A 21,877-nucleotide genomic window follows, 5' to 3' on the forward strand; every position below is an offset into this window, starting at 1 on the left:
GTAAGTTATTGCACCACAGATTTATTATTCAATGTTGCCATGGTGTTAGACGCTATGTTTACAAATAGATGGTGATATAAATGTTTACAAATAGACGATGATAAAAATATTTACAAATAAATGGTGACATTAATGTTTACAAATAGGTGGTGAAATAAATGTTAACAAATAGGTGGTGATATGAAAATTTTGATCATACTAAGGGTGGTGAATCCAAAGAGTAAATAGGTAGTGATATAAATTTCTTGATTTTCCTCAAGAAAAAATAAATGCTAAAAACTGTTGTTACGAGTTTAAAAATAAACCAAAAGATTTTGTAATAGAACATCGTAGTTGTTGGAATAGAACATCGTAGTCAAAATTTAAAACTAATGTCGTGCGTTCCATAACGATGCAGACAAACTTATGGTTTTCAATTTTATGTCAATAAAAAATGTTTTTTTTTTGTTTTATGAAGGTTTATGTAAAATCAAGATGCTCCGACTACTCTCTTTATAACAAAGAATTAGTGAGGTAATATATATATATATAATTTTTTCTTGTTCTAATTAAATAGTTAAAATTAAATAATTAGAGGGTTAACAAGATAAAAACTTAGGAATAAAAAGTTAGGGGGTGTTAATGAGATGAAAACTTAGGTATAAATAGTTAGAAGGGGTTAATGAGATAAAAACTTAGGTACAAATAGCTAGAGGGATTAATGAGATAAAAACTTAAGTACAAATAGTTAATGAGATGAAAACAAAAATATTTCGTAGTAAAAAGTGAGCTTTAATAGAACCTGCTAATGTGATGAAAAAATTCAAATATAATAAGATCTTAGACTATAAAATTAAAAAATATAAAAATTTTTAAACTAATAAATAGTAATAAAATATAATAAAGGTAAAAAATTTAAGTTTTTAAATTTCACTCCCAACGTTTATTTTTTGATAGTATGGACAGGAAAGGAGATTTCAACCCAAAAGATGCCGAAGGATTTATTAAAGTAGCTTCTCTAAGGTTTGTCTATTAATAGGCATAAGTTTATTTTGTTTAAAGTTATTTAAACTTTATTTGTTAAGCTCATTATTTAGATTGAGTCAATACGCTCAACTTCAAAAGAAATCTCAAGATAATTAATTGCTTCGTTTTTGTGGTTTTTTATGTCGAACCGATTATTTATGATTTTTAACTATTTTCAAATAATTTTTATAATTATTTCAAACGATTTTTATTGCTTGTTGTATGTTTTATAGTTTTTTTGATATAATAAAATCTCTTCCTCTCAAATCTGCAAAGGAGTAACATTTCCAAAAAAAATTAAATGAACTTCGTAATTTAGGCTGAAGTCCCCTTTGCATTTGTGCAAGTTAGGTAAAATAATATTATTTCCTTTATTATTAAAAAAGTTAAAATAGGATTATACTAACAAAAACATTATAAGTACCCTCTAAAAAAAATCTGTTGTATACTACGAATTAGGTAACAGATCAATCTGTCGTTTTTGCACAAACGGATTTTCCGTTAAATTAACGGATTAAATTTTTTAAGATTGAAGACTGTTAATATTCGTCCGTTAAAATGAGGGCTTTATTACTTTAGTGCAACGAACAATCTGTTGAAATAAAGCAAAATAGAACTTTTTTACACATTAAAACGCCTTTGTGCTTAACATTATAAAAGCAACAATATTTAACATCTATCTGATACAAGTATTAGTAATTATACAAATTAACATGGTTGGGAGACCTATACTGCTCAATTTGTAAACAAGCTTCAAAAACGATTCAATTAAGCATTAAAAACTAATCAAATATTCATAAAAAAGTAATTTCAATATACACACTTTAAATTTCAAAATATTTTTAAAGATTTTATACAGTCTTTACAACATTTATATAAAATACACAAATTATTCAACATATATTAACAAATATACATTTATAAATAAAGGTTTAAAATCAATGCTAAACTGCGTTTGTGGCAAACTAGGCTTTGGTTTGTAATAATGTAGTTATTCGTATATATGTCGTTGAACTAAACAAAAATAAATTTTCAATTGTTTAATTTCATTTAACACCTAAGTTATAGATTGTCAAAACTGAGATTTCGTTAAAACTTTCAGTTTGAGTTTTACTAATTCGCCTTAACTACGCAGAGCAGTAACAAGATTGCAATAAATTGTTTATAAACAAAATATGTTAAATATTTGGAGCATTAAAAATTGAAAATAAGATTTTTAAAGTTTAACGTTTTTATTAGCTCTAAAAACTTTTGAAAGCTTTTAAAATAAAGGTTTTCAACGGTGAAAACCGCATGTTGAATGTGGCGGAACTCGCCGATAATTGAGTTAAATCTAAATTGGTATATGGCTAAAGATCAATTTTGAGTTAAAGTTGCAACCACTTTATATTTATTTATATTTATGTATGTATGTATATACATATATACATATGTATAAATTAGTAAAAACACTTATCTAATTTTTTTCCTCGACAACTTCCTTAATGATTGTGAAACAAGTTGAAGAAAGAAATTATTGTTTTTACTAATTTATTATTCATCTGTTCTTTAAGAACATTGAGCACCTTCTTATCAAGTAATGATCTCATTATGACCTCATTAATGAGACATTATTTGATATCGAAGCATGATAAATTTTTGATACCATAATAATATCACATTGATTTCATGTGTTGGCTGGGAAGATGCTCCAAGAAGACATAATGGTCTTAAAGAGCATTTAACTAGGAATTTAACAAGGAATTTCATGCCTCCTTTCTAACCAGTGTCGCATATTTAGCCAGAACCACATGAACCTTGAATGTATGCTGTTTGGCGCAATGATGCAACCTGTCAACTCTAGAAGATTTAAGCTGCACGGTTGCTAGGCAACCTAAATATGTAAACTGAACTGTCAATTATTAAAACTCTGGCATTCGTGTACTATTAGGTCTTTAATTAATCGTTGGTTCTAACAATCAGTAACACATTTTTTGACTATGGCTCGTTTCTATAAGCATTAAACATTTCTTTTGTGCCATTTTTTATGTTTCTCTGAGTTTTAATAAAAAAGTACAATATCTTGTGTGTGTGTATATATATATATATATATATATATATATATATATATATATATATATATATATATATATATATATATATATATATATATATATTTACACACACACACATATACATATATACAGACTTAGAAATAAAGGTCGTCATTTGGGAATGCGGCTTATCTTTCTTTTACTGCAGCTTACAAGCACCGACCTGAATCTCTAAATTTGTCGGCAAAAAAAGTATATGTATGTATTTTTAATACAAAAAATAAAAACAAACTATTCATTAAATTTGATTTAATAATTTAGTTGTTTTACTATTAGTTTGATTGAAATTAGTTTAAAACAAGTTTTAAAGAAGTTATAAACGAGTTATCCCAAATAAATAAATAAAAACTTAAAAAACAATAACATTACAACGTATAAACTTTATTAAAAACAAACACTTTATTCATAATAAGGTCATTAATTCATTCCGCATCAAACTATAGAAAATATATTAGTTTGATAAAATTTCCTTTTTAAATTGTCTGTTCTCTTGCTTTTTTTCTCTTTATAGTTCACTGTTTTGTATTTATGAACTTTTATTTAAATTTTGAATAATAAAGTTTCATAATATCGAGCAATCGCTACTATTTCAAAACAGACATTATCAATAAACATTTGTTAAGGCCTGTTTTCATAGGTGATGCATAGCGATAAAGGCGTAATGATTCAAAGAAATAAAGATACAAAAATATGATTGTTCACTTTGGAGAACACTTTTTTTGTTTTTGTTAATGGTTAATTCATATATATAAATTAATAAAATAAAATTTTCTTCTGAATTTAAATTTTTAAGCTTTTTTTGTAACTCTTTTGGAACTAAAGTAAAAAATAAATTGAAACTTTCCGATATTTTTTGGAGTATATTGTGTTTAAAGATAGACAGGATTTGAAATATTTAAAGAACGAATATTTAAAAAATTTCTAATGCCGCTTTATGAAGACTTCAAATTATTCGCATTATCTATAAAAAAAATTTAATATTATAGTTTGTGCTTTGACAGATAAGAGTTGCATGTAACCCTACGGATATTTGTTTTTAAAAATTACGATCTTAATGTCTTTTAAACTTTTAAACGTCTTCTAAAAGTTATTTACGTTAGAATGTTTAAAACACGTTTAAAAGACATTTAAAATGTAACTTTTAAAAGCAAATGCCCCTCAGGAAGATCCAATAAATTCTATAATATTCGAGATTGCTTGCTTTACGAGTTTTAGTCGGACGACTTAGCAACCAATGCCACACGGAATATATGGGCAATTGGATAGGGTTCGGTGTCTGAGGAAGAAGCAAAGTGCGTTACTAATGTATTTTTATTTTTACTCATGTCCTTTGCGACAGTTTTACTGAAGTTTGGTTTTCAAACAAGCAAGGTTTTAAGATTGATTTAAAAATAGTCATGTTACCTACTTTCTTAAAAATGATTATATAATAATAAAAAATGACGGTTTGAATAACATGGGATTAAGAGTTTTCATGGAGAAATTTAAAATTTTGAGTGCCTACCATAAGCCTTTTTTTTTTTTTTTTTTTTGAGTATAATAGGTTTCAAACAATTTTTTCATAATATTAAGAAGTGGTACTGTGGTTTATCCTCCTCTAGCTAATTGCCATATAGAGGCCACATACTAAACCCTGCGAAGACACGTTCAGCTCTTTAAAGAGCATCATAACCCGCTCTAAAGGACTAAAAGTAAGTGAGTTTTAAGAAAAACGAAGTAAGTTGAAGTGATAGTCAGAAGTAGTCGAGTTAGAATGATAGCATATAGAAAGCGAACAGATATTAAACTGGATTTTAGAATGTGCAACAATTAATTAGTTTTAAAATAATTAATGTATTTGATTCTTCATAGTATTAGTAATGGAAAAAAAAGATTTATTCCTAGTTCCACATTAAAAGTTATATCAAGATAGTTCCACATTAAAAGTTATATCAAGATAGTTCCACATTAAAAGTTATATCAAGATAGTTCCACATTAAAAGTTATATCAAGATAGTTCCACATTAAAAGTTATATCCAGATAGTTCCACATTAAAAGTTATATCAAGATAGTTCCACATTAAAAGTTATATCAAAATAGTTCCACATTAAAAGTTATATCAAGATAGTTCCACATTAAAAGTTATATCAAGATAGTTCCACATTAAAAGTTATATCAAGATAGTTCCACATTAAAAGTTATATCAAGATAGTTCCACATTAAAAGTTAAGATAATGAGTTTTTATTACTTTTTTCTTTTTATTATTATTATTAAATTTGTTATAAATATTATTTAGATATATATAATTAATATAACTATTAAATAATATATTATTAATATAAACAAAATAAATAATTATTTAATATAAATGTTATTTAAATATATTAAATAGTTTAGTAGTTTTCGAAACAACCCAAATAAAGAACACCTGTTGTTTTGAAAATGTAGAGATGTTTTTCAATTCAAACTAGTTGCGTCTTGCTACAGTTCTTGGACTTTCACATTCACTGACCCAACTAGTGTAAGCCAACTTACAAGAATTTGAAATAATTTACAACTAATGAAATATTTTCATTGGTTGTAAAGTGATTTATTGATGTCAGGGCATCGTTTAAATAATATGTTTTAATCAAGAGTTTTTTTTTTCAACAATTGCATGTACTTATTCGATATTTTCCGCATATGCGGGGAAATACCTATATGCTATAAAGAGGTTTTTATTTTTTCAAATAAAGTTTCCAGTTGTTGTAGTCTTAAATTTATTAGTTATAAAAAGTTTTTAAATTGATGCAACTACCACTGTATGTTTTAATATAAACAATTGATTTTGATAGATATTAATTTGGTAAAAGTGCATTCTAATTTTTTAAGTAATGAACTTAAATGGATAAATTTGCTTATCAACAAATGAATGGTAAAATAAAGCAGAATTATATTTTATATAAATATAAAAAATATTTTCACTTTATTTTATCATTTGTTGATGTTTATAAGTTAAATATATGTAATGTATGTATATTATATACAATAAGGTATGAATATTATATGCAATATTAAGTTATGTTATATACAATATTTAGTTATATTTTAAGGTTTAGATTACATATGTTATTTCATCTAATGTGAAAATTCTATTAAATTTATTATAACTTAATTATAATATGTTTTCTCGATAACATTTATTTAAATATTTTTTTCTGTTAAAAGTTTCTGTTATGAAAAAAATATTTATACAATGTAAAAAAATTTACTATGTAAAAATATATTTTGTCAAAAAAAATAAATGATAAATTTGAGTTTTAAAAATTCATAATTTTTTAAATTCAAATTTCTCTTTTTTTTTTTTTTTTTAAATATATCAGCGCACTAAAATATTAAAATACAATTTAGTCATTTAGTTTTAATATAACAGCTAAAAATAGTATTTTTATATATGTTTTTGAGAGTGTACTCTCGTCTTTTTATAAAATATTTCAAACTTTTACCTAAATAGTTAATTTAAAATTTTAACTGTAGCATTGCAAGCAATAGTGCATTAGGCATTGCAAACAATAATGCATTTGGCATTGCGAGCAACAGTTCCAATTTTAATTACTTTAATTCTGTAGCACGTTATAAAATAGTGCTTTTTTTTTTACTTTTTTGTTTATAGTTCACCCATTGTTAGCACATAAAGCACAAATTGAAAAACATCAACCACAGTTATATACATATTATTTAATAAAACGTTTTCACAAAGTTCGGCTCAATTAAAAATTTAATATTAATTATCTAATTGAATACTAATGCAGCCCATTCACAAAGTTTATGCCGAAAGCCGTAATGAATATGATTAAATTATTTTACACCTGCGGTTTCTAAACAAAACCCTGGAAGCGAATTTTATTTAACTACGATAGGTTAAGTAAGTTTTAAAGCAGTTTGATTGGCTAAATCATTTAGTTTTTTAAAAGGAAGCATGAAAAAGTAATGCCTTTTCTCTACTTTCTTAATTATTAAACACTGCTAATTTTTATATCGCTGTGAAAATGGGTATGAACTAATTAGTTTAATTACTTTGCTAGATAAATTTTTAGCAAAACAAAGTCTTGGAGTCAAACTGGAAATTGGATATTTTCCGGTTTGTACTGTGTCCATTTAACTACCGTCTACGTCATTTGATTTTTTCGTTCGATCATTGGTAACAAAATTTTGTCCCCCCGTGTTTAAGAATATTTCTTGATTAAATACGATACCATGGAAGCTATATAATTGATGTGTAGCTAAATTCAGTATTTGAACTGTGGTTAAATTTATGAATAACGATCAAAATATTTGGTGAGAATAACGAAAAAAAAAATTAATCTTTAAAAAAGAGAAGAAATTATAAAATCAGCTGTCGAACTTATTTAAAAAAGAAATACAAAGAATTTTGTTTATGGTTGGCTAAAAGAGAAATTAATCAAAAGAATATAAACTCGGAATAAAAGTTCGTACAATATATGTAAAAAAACATCTGCACTCTCAAACCAGTCTTTGAGAAAAACGTAACATGGATAAACTTTAAAAACAAGCGTCGTCTGTGACTTGTTATTGACTATGTTTTAACTGGTATAAACTAAAAATTTAAATGGGTGCAATATTAACAAATCCTGTGCGAGATTTAAAGAATGATATTAAAATTACAAATAATAACAACATTCCCGAAGAAAAAAAAAATAACGCACCTTTTGGAAAATTTCACATTGTACAAGAATGCTTTCCTTCGTTAACTGGAAAAGAAAACAAGTTTTTCAGCGAAAAAGTTCCTTCATATTGGAACAAAGCAAAAGTTGATTCAAAAAAAAAAAATAAAAACAAAGAACTATGGACTTTACAAAATAAGGAGTCGGTAAAAGAGTCAATTAACTCAACATATATCGATGTGCGGACTCAAGAAATCAAAATTAAATTGAACATATCAACGGAAAAACATTTTTATGGCATATTAAACTTAAGTGAAACATTAAAATACATTGGATGCTATATATATCTCCGCTGCAGGAATATAGACGGATTAAAGCCATCTATAGTTGTTGGTTGGGTAAGAGACGTCGACAAAAGTCTTATTCTTTCAGGATGGCAAGAAATGGGTTTTGTTTCACAACCAAATATGATTGTTTTATATATGCTTTTAAGAGAAGTAATCCCTCCCAAGGTACGCTCTATTCATCAGTTAAAAGCAATAATGATGAGTACACTTTATATATGTTATTCATATAACGGACATGAAATAAGTTATCCGCTAAAACCTTTTCTTCTTGATGGGGATCGTTCAGGGTTTTGGACAAGATGTATAGAAATAATAAATCTTCATTCAAGCAAACTTTTGCAAGTTAATAAGGATGCTAAATATTATAATGACGTTCAAGCAGAGTTAAAAACGTTTGGTCGTAGTTTAGAACGTAAAGAAAATTAAATACAGCGATGTCATAAACACTTGGGCGTAAATTAGAGTAAAACTGCTATCATAAACGACGTTCAATAAATTGAACCGCTTCTTATAAAAATATTACACTTAATGCGTTTAAAAAAACCATTTGTTACGAATTCGTTAAAAACAACATTGAGGTTGCTGTATTTTACGCAAAATCCTGGCACAAGATAGCTTGTAACAGATACTAAAAAGTCTGCCACAAGATAACTTGTAACAGATGTATCCTGGCACAAGATAGCTTGTAACAGATACTAAAAATCCTTTGCGTTGGAGTTGGATATACTGTCTACAAATTATTTATAATAATAATCAATTTTAAAAAAAAAAAATTTTTAACAAAATTTTTTATTTTAAATTTGTTAAATGTGTTCAAGTACCTTTGTACATGTTATGTTTTTCTAGATCTTAATAAAACTTATTAAATTGTTTTTAGTTAAGAGATACTTGCCTTTCACTAACAAGTCATCTATTCATTTTTTTTTTCATATAATAAGTTCAAAAAAGTACGAACTTAATTCAAACTATATGAATAATATTGATATTTGGTTTTTAAGATAATGGTCTTGGTTTACGTTTACCGTTATATGAAAACATATCTATAAAATATTTAGTAGTGGGAGTCTCATTTATTATTAGATACTTTTTTTATAGACTTTTTTTATAAATACCTTATATATCTTGTGGTGATTTTAACAACGCCCAACCACGTCTGATTGATTGTTTGTATTGAATGTTACTATTTTCTTTTTTTCTTTCAAAATTTCCCCAATAATCTACATATTTTGTATTTTGTACTTAAACGAAAACAATAAAAACAGTTTAACAGTGAATTAAAATTTTAAAAACAAGAAAAAGAAATTAAAAAAAGAAAGTTAGATTAAAAAATAAATTAAATGTTGGTTATGTAGTAACTATCTTATAACAGAACAGATTTTTTTGGGAGCCAGTTTCACCGCCAACACAAACTTTTGGGAGCCAGTTTCACCGCCAACACAAACTTTTGGGAGCCAGTTTCACCCCTCCTCCAGTTTCACCGCCAACACTTTTATTTTTATTAATCAATAAAATGTTGCATACGCTATTATCAATTAGTTAATTATTTAAAATACCACTAAATATGCAAATAATCGTGTAGAACAAGCCAAAATAATATAATAGTAATAAAAATAATGTAATAATATAATATAAATAATGACACTTATTATGTAAAACAAAAATAATTGCTATTTCTTCTTAGCAGCCTATATTGTCGGATCAACGAGTTGCAAACCACAATTATTGCACCACAAGTAATCTTGTAACACTATTTACTATATAGGACTAAAAACGCTTTGGCGATTTAGTCCTATATAGTAGAGTATACAATATATACAATATTAAAAATTGTAAAATTGACATACCTGACTGGGAAGTAAAGTCGGATCATGAACACAATGTCATGAAACGGCTTCCCGGTCGGTTTGACTTACCAAACTATTGCACTTTCTAAGATCGTGTGCAATTCCTGTCCGCTTTCTCTATGCTATCTTTCTAACTCGACTTCTTCTATCTTTCACTCTAATGTATCCTCGTTCTTCTCAAACACACTTTACTCTTGGACCGCAGAGCAGGTTACGACACTCCTTCGGGAGTTGAACTTGTCTTTGCGGACCTTGGTATTGTGGTCTCCACAAGGCAACTAGCTGGCGGAGAATAAACCACGATACCATATATACAATATTACATATTTAATTGTTCCGTGATGATTAAAAATTAATTCGCGAACAAATTTTAATTGCACCTTCTAACACCGCGTGCAATCTTGTCAGCTGTCTTTATGCTATCTTTCTAAATCGACTACTTCTATCTTTCTCTCTAACATATCTTCGTTCTTCCTAGAATCACTTTACTCTTGGTCCGTAGAGCGGGTTATGACGATCCTTTTGGAGCCGAACTTGTCTTTGCGGTCCTTGGTAATGTGGCCTCTATATGGCAATTAGCCGGAGGAGGATAAACCACAGTACTAATATATACAATATTTAGTCCTATATTTAGTCCTATATTTTAGTCCTATAGTTGTATACACTGATTTTAGCAATTTTAAAAGTAAAGCGCGTTGCTTAAGGTGCAATTTCTAGTAAATGGACTGTTAGTCTGTTAGAGCTTTCTTTATACTATTTTTGTAACCTTGCGTTTTTTTTCTTTTTTTACCTAAGGTAAACTTAACCCATCATCTTCTCAAAATTTATATGCAATAAAGACCTAAAACAAAATTTGAGCTAAGAAATAATCTTATTTATCAACATTATTCGCAAACAAGTTTTAGAAAATCTCTTCTATTATTGCGGAACTTTTCTTTAAAAGATTTCTTATATTGTGAAGCTTTTCTTTTGAACAAAATAGTTTTGAAAAATTTCTACTTTTCCTTAAAGTCGAAGTTTTCTTACTTTCAAAAATAAACTGAAATAAATATTTCAGTTATTTTTGAAAGTATAAAAGTTATTTTTTCAATAGATCATATGTTCGAGTTCTTTTGATCTAAATGTAATATTAAATGTTTAATGGTATATTTTATTGTATTGTTAAATGGCATATATATATATATATATATATATATATATATATATATATATATATATATATATATATATATATATATATTAGATGCCATTTAATATATATATGGCATATATATATTAAATACATATTGTAAATGACAAGTTGTGTGTGTGTGCGTGTGTGTGTGTGTGTGTGTGTGTGTGTGTGTGTGTGTGTGTGTGTGTGTGTGTGTGTGTGTGTGAGAGAGAGAGAGAGAGAGAGAGAGAATTGATATGCATATATGTATAAATGTGTGTATATATTATTGTATGTATTATATATAATATCTATAAATATTTAATATGTATATATTATATATATATATTAGGGATGCAACGACATTTTTGATACTCAGACTTACAAATTTTTGTTGTTGTTTTTAATGAAACTCAAAATATATTAAAAACAAACTCTAGTTAGCATCATCAATACTTGATAGGTACTCAAAAAAAAACACACAAAAGCAATATTAAAATTATTTGTCGCCCATATAAAATACTTTGCTTAAATTAGGAGCAAATTAATTATCATATGGCAACACAAAGATTTTACCAGCATTTATGATTTAGATAAAAACAACAGTTGTTTTTATCTAAATCATAAATGCACATGCACTCCAAGGTTGGAAACGAAAAAATAAATTTATAGAATAATCGATCTGTGTCAGTACATTATCATGTCGAAACTGATTGAACAATATATTGAATTATCAAAGTATTTGTTGCATCCCTAATATATATATATATATATATATATATATATATATATATATATATATATATATATATATATATATATATATATATATATATATATATATATATATATATATATCAGGGGCAGATCAAGCATTTTTTGGTGTTTGAGATTTTTTTTGCTAACTTCCTGACATGGAGCAAACGCCAAACATTTTTATGTTTAAACTTATGTCAAATAAGGATGCTTTGCAAAAAACTGTGATGATTGGAGCCTGGGAAAAATTTTTTTAGCCACATTTACCCCAAATGTGAGAGTACAAAAGTCTACAAAATATATTTTTTATTATTCTAAACACAAGTTATATTCATCGATAAATTTTAAGTTTCATACAATAATCTTTTAACATTCAAAAATTATGACCATAAAAAATTTAAATCCCCCTTAATTTGAGGGGTTTACAAATTTTATATTGTCATAACTTTTGAATGTTAAAAGATTATTGTATGAAACTTAAAATTTATCGATGAATATAACCTTCGCAATTGGTAAGGTCCTTAACTACTGTGTACAAAAGGTTAAATCTAAATTTTTTCTAAACCTTTAAAAAAAAATGAATCCTGATATTAGTAAACAGTAAAAAAAAGATTAAAGTTATATTTACCTAAAAAAAGAAGTATAAAAAAATTTCTATGCTCAAAATGTTTTTAAAAAAGCTCCAAAAATTCTAAACAAACCACACTAAAGTAGCTTTTGCTAAAAGGATTTTATTCACATTGAGAGGTTTTTTATTTTATTTGAAACATTTTTCTATGTAACTTTAAGTTTATTTTATAATAATTTCAATTTAATAATTAGTTAGACGCGCATTTAATAACTGAAAATTAGACAAATGATCTGTTGTCAACGAATGGTTTTCGAAGTGCTGTGACCATAGCCATTTTTAAAATTCTGTAAAATTTTAAATGTACTGCGCTTGCGTATTATTATACGCAATAACTTTTCACTTTTTCGATAAGTCTAAATGACCGTGAGAATGAAGCTGATAAAGTTTAAAATGGTGTTGCAATCTTTGTTGTATAATCATCTCAGCAGAGATGTAGTCAAGACAGTTAAGGCCAAGGCTAAGACCAAGACATTTGTGCTCAAGACCAAGACCGAATGCTTCAAGACCCAAACCAAGAGATCAAGACTCTAATTGAGAGCGGAAGTTGCAGTGATCTACGGTTTGTTATTAATAACTGATATTAATAATAATATAATCCTTGAGTTGATACTTTTTGTAAGAATCAAGAAAGTAAAAGCCAGTAGATGTCCAGGACCAATACTCTAGGTTTTCAAGACTAAGACCAAGACTTTAGGCTTCAAGACCAATACCAAGATCAAGACAATTAAATATCTCGAGTCAGAGTCTCGAGGCAGAGACCTACATCTCAGCAGTAAGTTAAAATTGCAGCTTCTAAAAGTTGATTGGTTTTTGAAAATTAATTGGTTTTTAGCAACTGTTTGAATTATAGTATCACCATAAAAATCTCAATCAAAATAAAGTAATTGCTTCTTTAATACTTCGATGGTAGGTATATCAAATATATATATATATATATATATATATATATATATATATATATATATATATATATATATATATATATATATATATATATATATATACAGCGGTGGCTAAAAATTAAAGACCACTCATTTTTTTTCAAAATTTATTTTTAACCTTAGTATAATTTTATTTTGAAAAAAGGTATCAAAAAAAGAAAAACATTTTTAGAAAGAATTTTTATTGTATTTTATATTTATTATAAAAGAATTTATAATTTTTTTACAAAATAATGTTAAAAAATTAAAAAACTGACTAGTAAAAAATATAAATGGCAAAAAAAATTGGACAAAATTTTATGACCAGTTTCAAAAATATTTCAAAAAGCAATAAAGAAATAATTTAGAAACGTGTTGTTCATCCATTGGTTTTCAAGCACTCTTGTACTCGTTCTGGCATGAAATTCATTAAAGTTTTAATTACTTCATCAGGCACATTTTTCAAATGATGAGAGATAGAAGATTTCGAATCTTCCAAATTGTAAAGTTGATCTTTACCAAGCTTGTGATCAAGCCACGACCATAAATTCTCTATTGGATTCAAGTTTGGACTATTGGCAGGCAATGGAAGCACTTGAATTTTATTAGAATTGAACCAATCGCTAACAACATGCGCTTTATGACACGGCGCATTATCTTGCTGGAAAATAAATCCATCATGCAACTGCCACAAATCAATGCTAGGAATAAGCGAATTTTCCATAATTTCGATGTACCTTTCTTTGTTGAGTCTACCATTGAATAAATGAAAAACGCCAACTCCACAGGCACTCATACAGGCCCAAATGCCTATTGAACCACTGCCTTGTTTTGTTGGTTTCAAAATGCATGATTCATCGAACCGTTCGCTTGGAAGTCTACGCAACATTACGCGACCTTTTCTGTTGTCTACCTCAACGTTCATTTCATTACTAAAGACCACACGGCTCCACTGATCTGTTGATCAATTTTTATGTAGTTTGCACCACTCTTTCCTGGCAAATTTTTGTTTTTTATTTAAGCGTGGTTTTTTTGCAGCAGTGCGCCATAAATAATTTAAATTGTGGAGGACCCTTCGAACAGTTCTAGGGCTTGCTTTCAGACCATTTGACAGTGTCCATTTCGTAGACAAGTCTGTAGATGATGCTTGTCTGTTTTCTTTCATTAATCTTACTAACGAGCGAACATCACGGTCATTTGAAATTTTATTGCGTCCAGTCCTATGACTATCATTAATTGACCGGGTCTCTTTGTATCGTTGAATTATGTTAATAATGCAAGAGTGAGATCTTCCGAGCTTTTCTGCTATTTGTCTGATGCTATAGCCTTCTTCTTTTAATACAAGAGCCGCGTATCTGTCTTTTTCTTCGATCTTTGCACGCATTTTTGCAATATTTTTATATCCTTATTGCAATTCAAAAAATAAATGTTTATTTGATATCGAAACTCAGGTTTCGACATTTTATTTTATAGCCAACGTAATAAGCAATTAAGACAGTTAAAAAAAATAATGGATTATTATTTTTAATAAGTGCAAATTAAAGATTTGAAAGTGGTCGTTAAATTTTGTCCAATTTATTTAAAGAAGATTTATAAGTACTCATCAGTTTTTTAATAAGTTAAACGCTATTTAATTAGAATTAGATTAAAAAAATTATACCACTTTAATCCGTATGTTTTAATTAACAAGATATTAAAAAAAAATTTAATATGTCAATTAGAATCTTCTTAATTTTAATTTAAAGATTAAGAAACCAACTAAAAAATGAGTGGTCTTAGTATATACCTCGCTACTCAGAAGCATTCAATTTTGTGTCACCTTAAGCTACTGAGTGATGCAAATACTCAAGAGATCGCTATTTCTAAAGTATATACCTCGCTACTCAGAAGCATTCAATTTTGCGTCACCTTAAGCTACTGAGTGATGCAAATACTCAAGAGATCGCTACTTCTAAAGTTGCACATCGTCCTCATCCTGATGATACCCCTCATCTTGAAGATCCACAACCTCAAGATGATCTTGACAATCTTCCCGCGCTTGAAGATGATCCATATACCTTACCTCATCATCATAGAGAAGTCGATTTAGGTCCAATACAGCTTGAAGAAAATGATAATGAGATTTATGGCCCTCAACCCGAGGATGATCAACAGCCCCTCTATGTTCCAGAAAATAATCTTGTTGAAGAAAATATTACGTTTCCATCAACATCACAGTAAGAAGGAAATTATTTTTGTATGAAAACAGTACAGTCCCTGTTATACGTCACTTGGTTATCCGAAAAGAATTTCATTTTCCCATTTTTTTTATTTTATTTGTTAATTTACCCTTCCTTTTCATAGTTTCTATTGATATTTTGCATATTTTTGCCTTGTTTTGCGTTATTTAAATAATATAAATACGCACAATCACATTAAGAACTGTAACCTACTAATGCATATAAATTTTTTTTTTCATTCTCCATATCCTTGTTATCCGAAAATTTTTTCTCTTATCCGACACCCCTTGGTCCCGTATTAGTTGGATAATCGAGAATCTATTGTATAAATCTTTCTTCTCTTATGAAAGATCCGATTCTAATTTCCTTAATTGTTACATTTCAGAATTGAGGATCCTGCTCTTTGGCCCAAAATCTTAATGAATTCGTTTAGAGAAATTCTGGTTCAACAAGGTCCTATAAAACTGAAGGAGGAAGATTTTCCAAAAGATGACCATGGACGGAAATTCTCTGTGATGTATTATAAAGGGCATTTTCCAAATGGGGAAACCTATGAAAAAAAAATGGTTAGTTTATTCCAAGCATTCAAACAGCATATTTTGTTTTCCTTGCAAAATATTTTCTATCGGAAAAAAGAGCCCAAAATTAACTGAAAATGGATATTCTGATTGGAAACATATAACATCAGATCTCAAGGACCATGAGAAGTCCGTAAACCACAAGGGATGTTTTATAAAGTGGATGGATTTGACTGCAAGAATGAAGAAAAATTAGACTGTCAATGAATGCAACTTAAAAAAAATCAAATTAGAAGTGGAGTATTGGCAAAACATTTTGAAGAGAATAATTTCAGTTATAAAAATTCTTCCCTCTCACAATTTAACATTCCGAGGACACACTGATAAATTATTTTCTAAAGGCAATGAAAATTTTTTGGGCTTGATTGAAATGATTTCAGAATTTGATCCAATACTTCAAGAGCATCTAAGAAAAATTAAATCACACGAAGTAAGTGATCACGATCTTGGCAAAAACATTCAAAATCAAATTATTCAACTTTTGGGTTCAGAGATAAAGAAATCTATAACTTTAAATTGTCAGAATGCAAAATATTATTCAATAATTATGGATTGCACTTTTAATTGTTCTTGGTGAGTTACGTCTGTACGTAACTTTACGTAAACCAGTACGTAACCAAGAACAATTAACCTTAGTTTTTAGATTTTACAACTGCAAATTATTTGCAGTTGAAGAGCATTTTATTGGATTTGTTGATGTAAATAGGACAACCAGTGAAGTTTTAACAGAAACTTTCCTGAAACATTTGACAGAAGTAGGTCTAGATATATTAAATTGTCGAGGTCAATCATATGATAATGAAGCAAACATGAAAGAGATTCATTCTGGAGTGCAAAAAAGAATAAGAGACATTAACCCAAGAGCGTTTTTTGTGCCATGTAGTGCCCACAGTTTGAATTTGATGGTATGTGATGCTGCAAAATCTTCTTTAAAAGCAGTGTCATTTTTTGGTTTGGTACAAGAAGTTTATAACTTTTTCTCAGGTTCTAATATCAGATAGGCCATTTTAATAAAATCAGTGCAAACTTTGACTTTGAAGCCACTGTCTGATACTCGATGGGAGTCTCGAGTGGAAAGCTTAAAGACATTAAAATATGAATATTCCAAAGTTTATGATGTTCTAATTGAAATTGCTAAGAGTTCAGAGTATGATGCATCTACCAAATTTCAGGCAAATAATCTTGCCAAGCAAATGTCCAAATTTACATTCATGGTAAGCTTGATGGTATGACATATTATTTCAAGTAAATTTGGTCAGTAAAAAAATGCAGTCTCCAGACTATGATCTATCAACAGCACAAACCGAAATTGACCAACTACTCAAGTGTTTTAATGACTTTTGGGATAAAGGATTTAAGGATGCCAAACTTTTTGCTATGGAAATTGCAGAAAAATTAGAAGTAAGTCCTCAGTTTGAAGCTGAAAACAAAGTTCGTCCCCGAAAGAAAAAAACTCTTTTTTCCTATGAATCTGCAGATGAACCAGTTTTAAATCTAGAAACACAGTATGTGGTGGAAGTTTTCAATGTACTGGTAGATCAAGTGCTATCATCTTTAACAAGTTGATTTAATCAACTGAAAGAACTTTCTGATCTTTTTGGATTCTTATATAAAATTCCACCCAAAATACTGAAAAAAAGTCACCCAAAATACTGAAGCACTTAAGAAACATAGCAAGGATTTAGAGGTTGCCTTAACTGAAGATGGACATTCAGATGTGATTTCAAATCAATTATTTGATGAAATCAAAGCAATATCCATTATGGTTCCAGAAAAATTGCTTCGTAAGGCACTGATTAAGTTTATTTTAGAAAATCACTACGAACAATCTTTTCCAAATTTAGTTATAGCATTGCGAATTTTATTGACATTGACACTCACTATTGCTTCTGCAGAAAACTTAAATTAATTAAAACCTACTTAAGGTCGAATATGTCACAGTGCAGACTTACAGGCTTAGCTGAGATATCAATTGAAATTGACGAGTTAAAGAGCATAGATATTAGTGCATTAGTTAAAACATTTGCTAATATTAAAGCTCGTAAAGTCAAGTTTCAATGAAGTCATGACTATAATAATAATTTAATAATATTAATTTAAAAATTTTTTTATCATTTCAAGGGGGCCTCACATTTTGATCTTGCCCAGGGCCTCCAAAGTTCAAAGGCAGTCTCTGTTTATATATATATATATATTAGGGTGATTCATATTTGACGAATTTTTGAAAATCAAGTTGGTCCTACCTGTAATGGTTGACCACCAATATAAAAATAGTTTTAAGCCTAAAAATTTTAATATCACATGACTTTAGAGGTCCCCACCAGTCAAATTTGTGTATAAAAACATAGCAAACTTCAGGGGTCTGGCGGGGACCTTTAAAATCAACACGGAAAAGCCAACTTTTCTTCTATATGGTATATATAACTGACGCTGGTTTATTCTTTATATTTAGGCCAAATTTTGAAAAATAATATTGGAACTAAGCATTAATAATGTTTATATAGAATGTCAATAGCTACCCGCCCCCCTCACACTATTTTTGGAGATTTATACCCCCTCTATCCCTTCTTTGTTGGAAGGGAAGGGGGGCGAAGTTATTTAAATTTTATTAAAAACCATATTATTTAAAATTACTTTATTTTCTTTAGCAAAAAAAAAACATCATTTGGCAATATAAATATTAAATTCATGATAAGTAAATATAATATAATATATTGCAATGCATAAATGTAGTATATAAATCATGTTATTTTTTTCTCTGCTTTCCTATTGCTTCTAACGCTAGCTGCAACTGTTCCTTGGTTTCTGATCCACGGAGGTGATCTCGTCTTTGCTGCACAGCTAGTATAAGTTTTTGACGATCATCCTCATTGTGAGCTTTGTTCACAAACTCTAATACAAGTTTTACAGCCCTTTCAGAAAAATCGTTCACCACTTCAAGTTTACTTACAAAATTGGAGAATGTTTTGAACTGGTCAACATAGCACCACATAGGAGCAGGATAGTTTAAACAAAGTTTGTCCTCCATTCTTTTCAGGTTTAATAAACTGAAGATGAACCAAGAGTTCTCTCCAATTAATGGAGCAAGTCCTGGTGGCACTTCTTTTGAAATTTTAACTCGTTTATCAAGTTTGACTTCTCTGAATGCTGAAAATGGTCAGGAACTGGTTTGGAGAGTTATGTTTTTGCGATGTTTTATTTCTCCACATCAGGAAGGGTAGGGTCTAGGAGAGCAAGTGGAACCAAAGTTTCATCTAAGTACCTGGTGTGTCTCTTCATTGACATCATTGAACTTTCAATTCCGTTTAGAACTCTCTTGGAATCAGAGTCGCGTTTCTCTATATATTCTTTGCACTGCACCATTTGCCAATAGGCTTTTACTTGCTGAAACGGTTCGTCTGAGGGCAATGAAGTTCTTAGAAACCAAACAGAATAGAAAATCAAGATAAATTTTCCCATTGTTTTAAACTCTTTATTTTGGGTAGCAGTCAAATCATAGGGCAGATGTGTACTCAATATCTGAATCTTCAAGTAGTAAATGGCTTTTGACATGAACCTAACATGAGAAACACAGCCTGGAGCTCGAACTTTGAAAAATATTTTAGGATACAGATACATCAGGGTAAGTTCCAATAACTCCCTATAATCCCCTCTTGGAAATATGTCAGTGTTTAATGTATCTTTGCACAACTGGATAGTTTCCTCAATCTGGGTTGCCAAGAAAATATTTCTGATGGAATTGGTATCAAACCTTATTAAAATGGAAGAATCAACAGTTTCCTTGATGTCATTCCAGTTTGTCTGAAACCGTTTGAACATTAAATTTTCTGAAGCTGCTGTTTTTCCTGAGGTAATTTGCTCCCAGAAATGTTGAGATAAAGTTCATATATATGCCTCCTGCAGGCAAGCTCTAATAAAATAGATTCCTGTCTTTGACTGAACCTAATATTGGTTCTTGAATGTCTTCTAGCATTTAAGGCAGTTGTGTCAAAACATAGTCCCTTCACATCGTCACGCATTTCATAATCTTTCAGTACATTATACAAAGCTTCATACTGAGCAGCTCCAGCACATGCTCCATTGCTGGAATTCCAAGAAGCCTAATGTCTCCATCAATATTAGCTGAAACAGCAAACCTGTCTCTTTTTTCTTTTTTTCCATTAGTAATATCTTCCATAATTTTTCCATCAAAGTGAGCTATTATGGGGAAAAATGCTTTGCAGCATTTTGCTGCATGGTTTTCTTTTGTGCCCGCCAAATAGTAGATTGAGACAGTAAAAAGTCTTCAACATTTTCACCTGAACTAACAACCAAATCTGTACACACATGCAGCAAATCTCTGGAGGAAATATTTTTGGAAACTGAAGTCATGGCAATATCTTTTACAAAACCCTTGGCTAACTGTGGTGTGTGATTACTTGGACCTGGCTGATCGAAATCAAACGAACAATCTGAGTCTATGCTGGTATTTATATCACTGGTTTCTGAGGTTAACTTTTTTTTGAAATCTTGTCTAGCTATTCCTGCTTTTTTTGAGTTCTTACACTTACTTTTCTTTAAATTCTCCCAGCTGTTGATCAGTTCAGTGATATGCTTCCTTTAACAATATATATATATAACAGGTTTAGAAAATATTATATTATCCAAATTTTGTGGTGTGTTTATGGTAACCTGTTCCTTTAATATGAATTAAATTTTGTTTGGCCTACCTTATAAATGGGTCTAAACTGAAAGTAGAGAATAATGTCTGTATTTGTTGAAAACATTATTTCTGGAAGATTTTCTTTAAAATCTTCTTCTTCAAAAAGATATGCCCTTGTTTTAAGTCTTGTCGATTTTGGCATCTTGGTTTCTAAACAGTAATTTGATTAAAGAAAACAATTGATATTCATTCTTTGTTTAAGTCACATGTATTTTACAATAATAATTTTGCATATAACCGCAGATAGTATACCTTTTATAGATTGTTAAAGATACACAACATACACACACAGAATGTAAAATTACGACAATATGTCTTCCGCAAATACGACATATGTTAGTTTATAAAACCGCTAAAACAAATAAATATTCCAAACTATTCAGGAATCAAAATATTATCATAATTTAATGTTTATATTGTCTTTTTTTCTAAAAAAAATAAAGTAATTTTAAATAATATGATTTATGAAATCATATTATTTAAAAAATCATATAAAATCCCCCCCCCCTCCCTTCTATCGAAGAAGGGACGAGGGAGTATAAATCTCCAATAATAAGGTGAGGGGCGGGTAGCTATTGACATGCCCCTTGTATATAAACATTATGAATGCTTAGTTCCAATATTATTTTTCAAAATTTAACCTAAATATGAAGAATAAACTAGCGTCAGTTATACATAGTAGTGCGTCATTTTATGTTTAAAAAACGGGTTTTTTTTGCCACTTTCTCCACATCATGTGGAATAAATACCACCGTATTTCTTTTTGGTTCTACCCAATTATAAATAAGTAGTCCAAAATATACTATATAGAAGAAAAGTTGGCTTTCCGTCTTAATTTTAAAGGTCCCCGCCAGACCCCTGAAGTTTGCTATGTTTTTATACACAAATTTGACTGGCGGGACCTCTAAAGTCACGTGACATTAAAATTTTTGGGCTCAAAATTATTTTTATATTGATGGTCAACATATATATATATATATATAT

General features: G+C 28.8%; 3 protein-coding genes across 3 annotated transcripts in view; 2 read left to right on the forward strand and 1 right to left on the reverse strand.

The window, feature by feature from the left end:
* LOC100199070 (argininosuccinate synthase) overlaps positions 1–1,225 on the forward strand; it is an 83,149-nt gene extending 81,924 nt beyond the window's left edge. The window contains exons 17-19 of the mRNA XM_065810712.1: positions 458–513; positions 937–1,002; positions 1,077–1,225. Of these exons, the coding sequence (XP_065666784.1) occupies positions 458–513; positions 937–1,002; positions 1,077–1,122 (168 nt within the window). The 3' untranslated portion in view covers positions 1,123–1,225. The remainder of the gene's footprint in view (positions 1–457; positions 514–936; positions 1,003–1,076) is intronic.
* A 6,463-nt stretch (positions 1,226–7,688) lies between these two features.
* On the forward strand, positions 7,689–8,516 carry LOC136086964 (cyclin-dependent kinase 5 activator 1-like). Its single transcript, XM_065809466.1, has one exon. It carries the CDS (start codon positions 7,689–7,691, stop codon positions 8,514–8,516), a length of 828 nt encoding a protein of 275 aa, XP_065665538.1.
* Positions 8,517–14,358: 5,842 nt separating this feature from the next.
* On the reverse strand, positions 14,359–14,778 carry LOC136086965 (uncharacterized). Its single transcript, XM_065809467.1, has one exon. It carries the CDS (start codon positions 14,776–14,778, stop codon positions 14,359–14,361), a length of 420 nt encoding a protein of 139 aa, XP_065665539.1.
* Between the last annotated feature and the right edge of the window lie 7,099 nt (positions 14,779–21,877).

This window comes from Hydra vulgaris, chromosome 11 (assembly GCF_038396675.1).
Source record: "Hydra vulgaris chromosome 11, alternate assembly HydraT2T_AEP".
NCBI lineage: Eukaryota > Metazoa > Cnidaria > Hydrozoa > Anthoathecata > Hydridae > Hydra > Hydra vulgaris.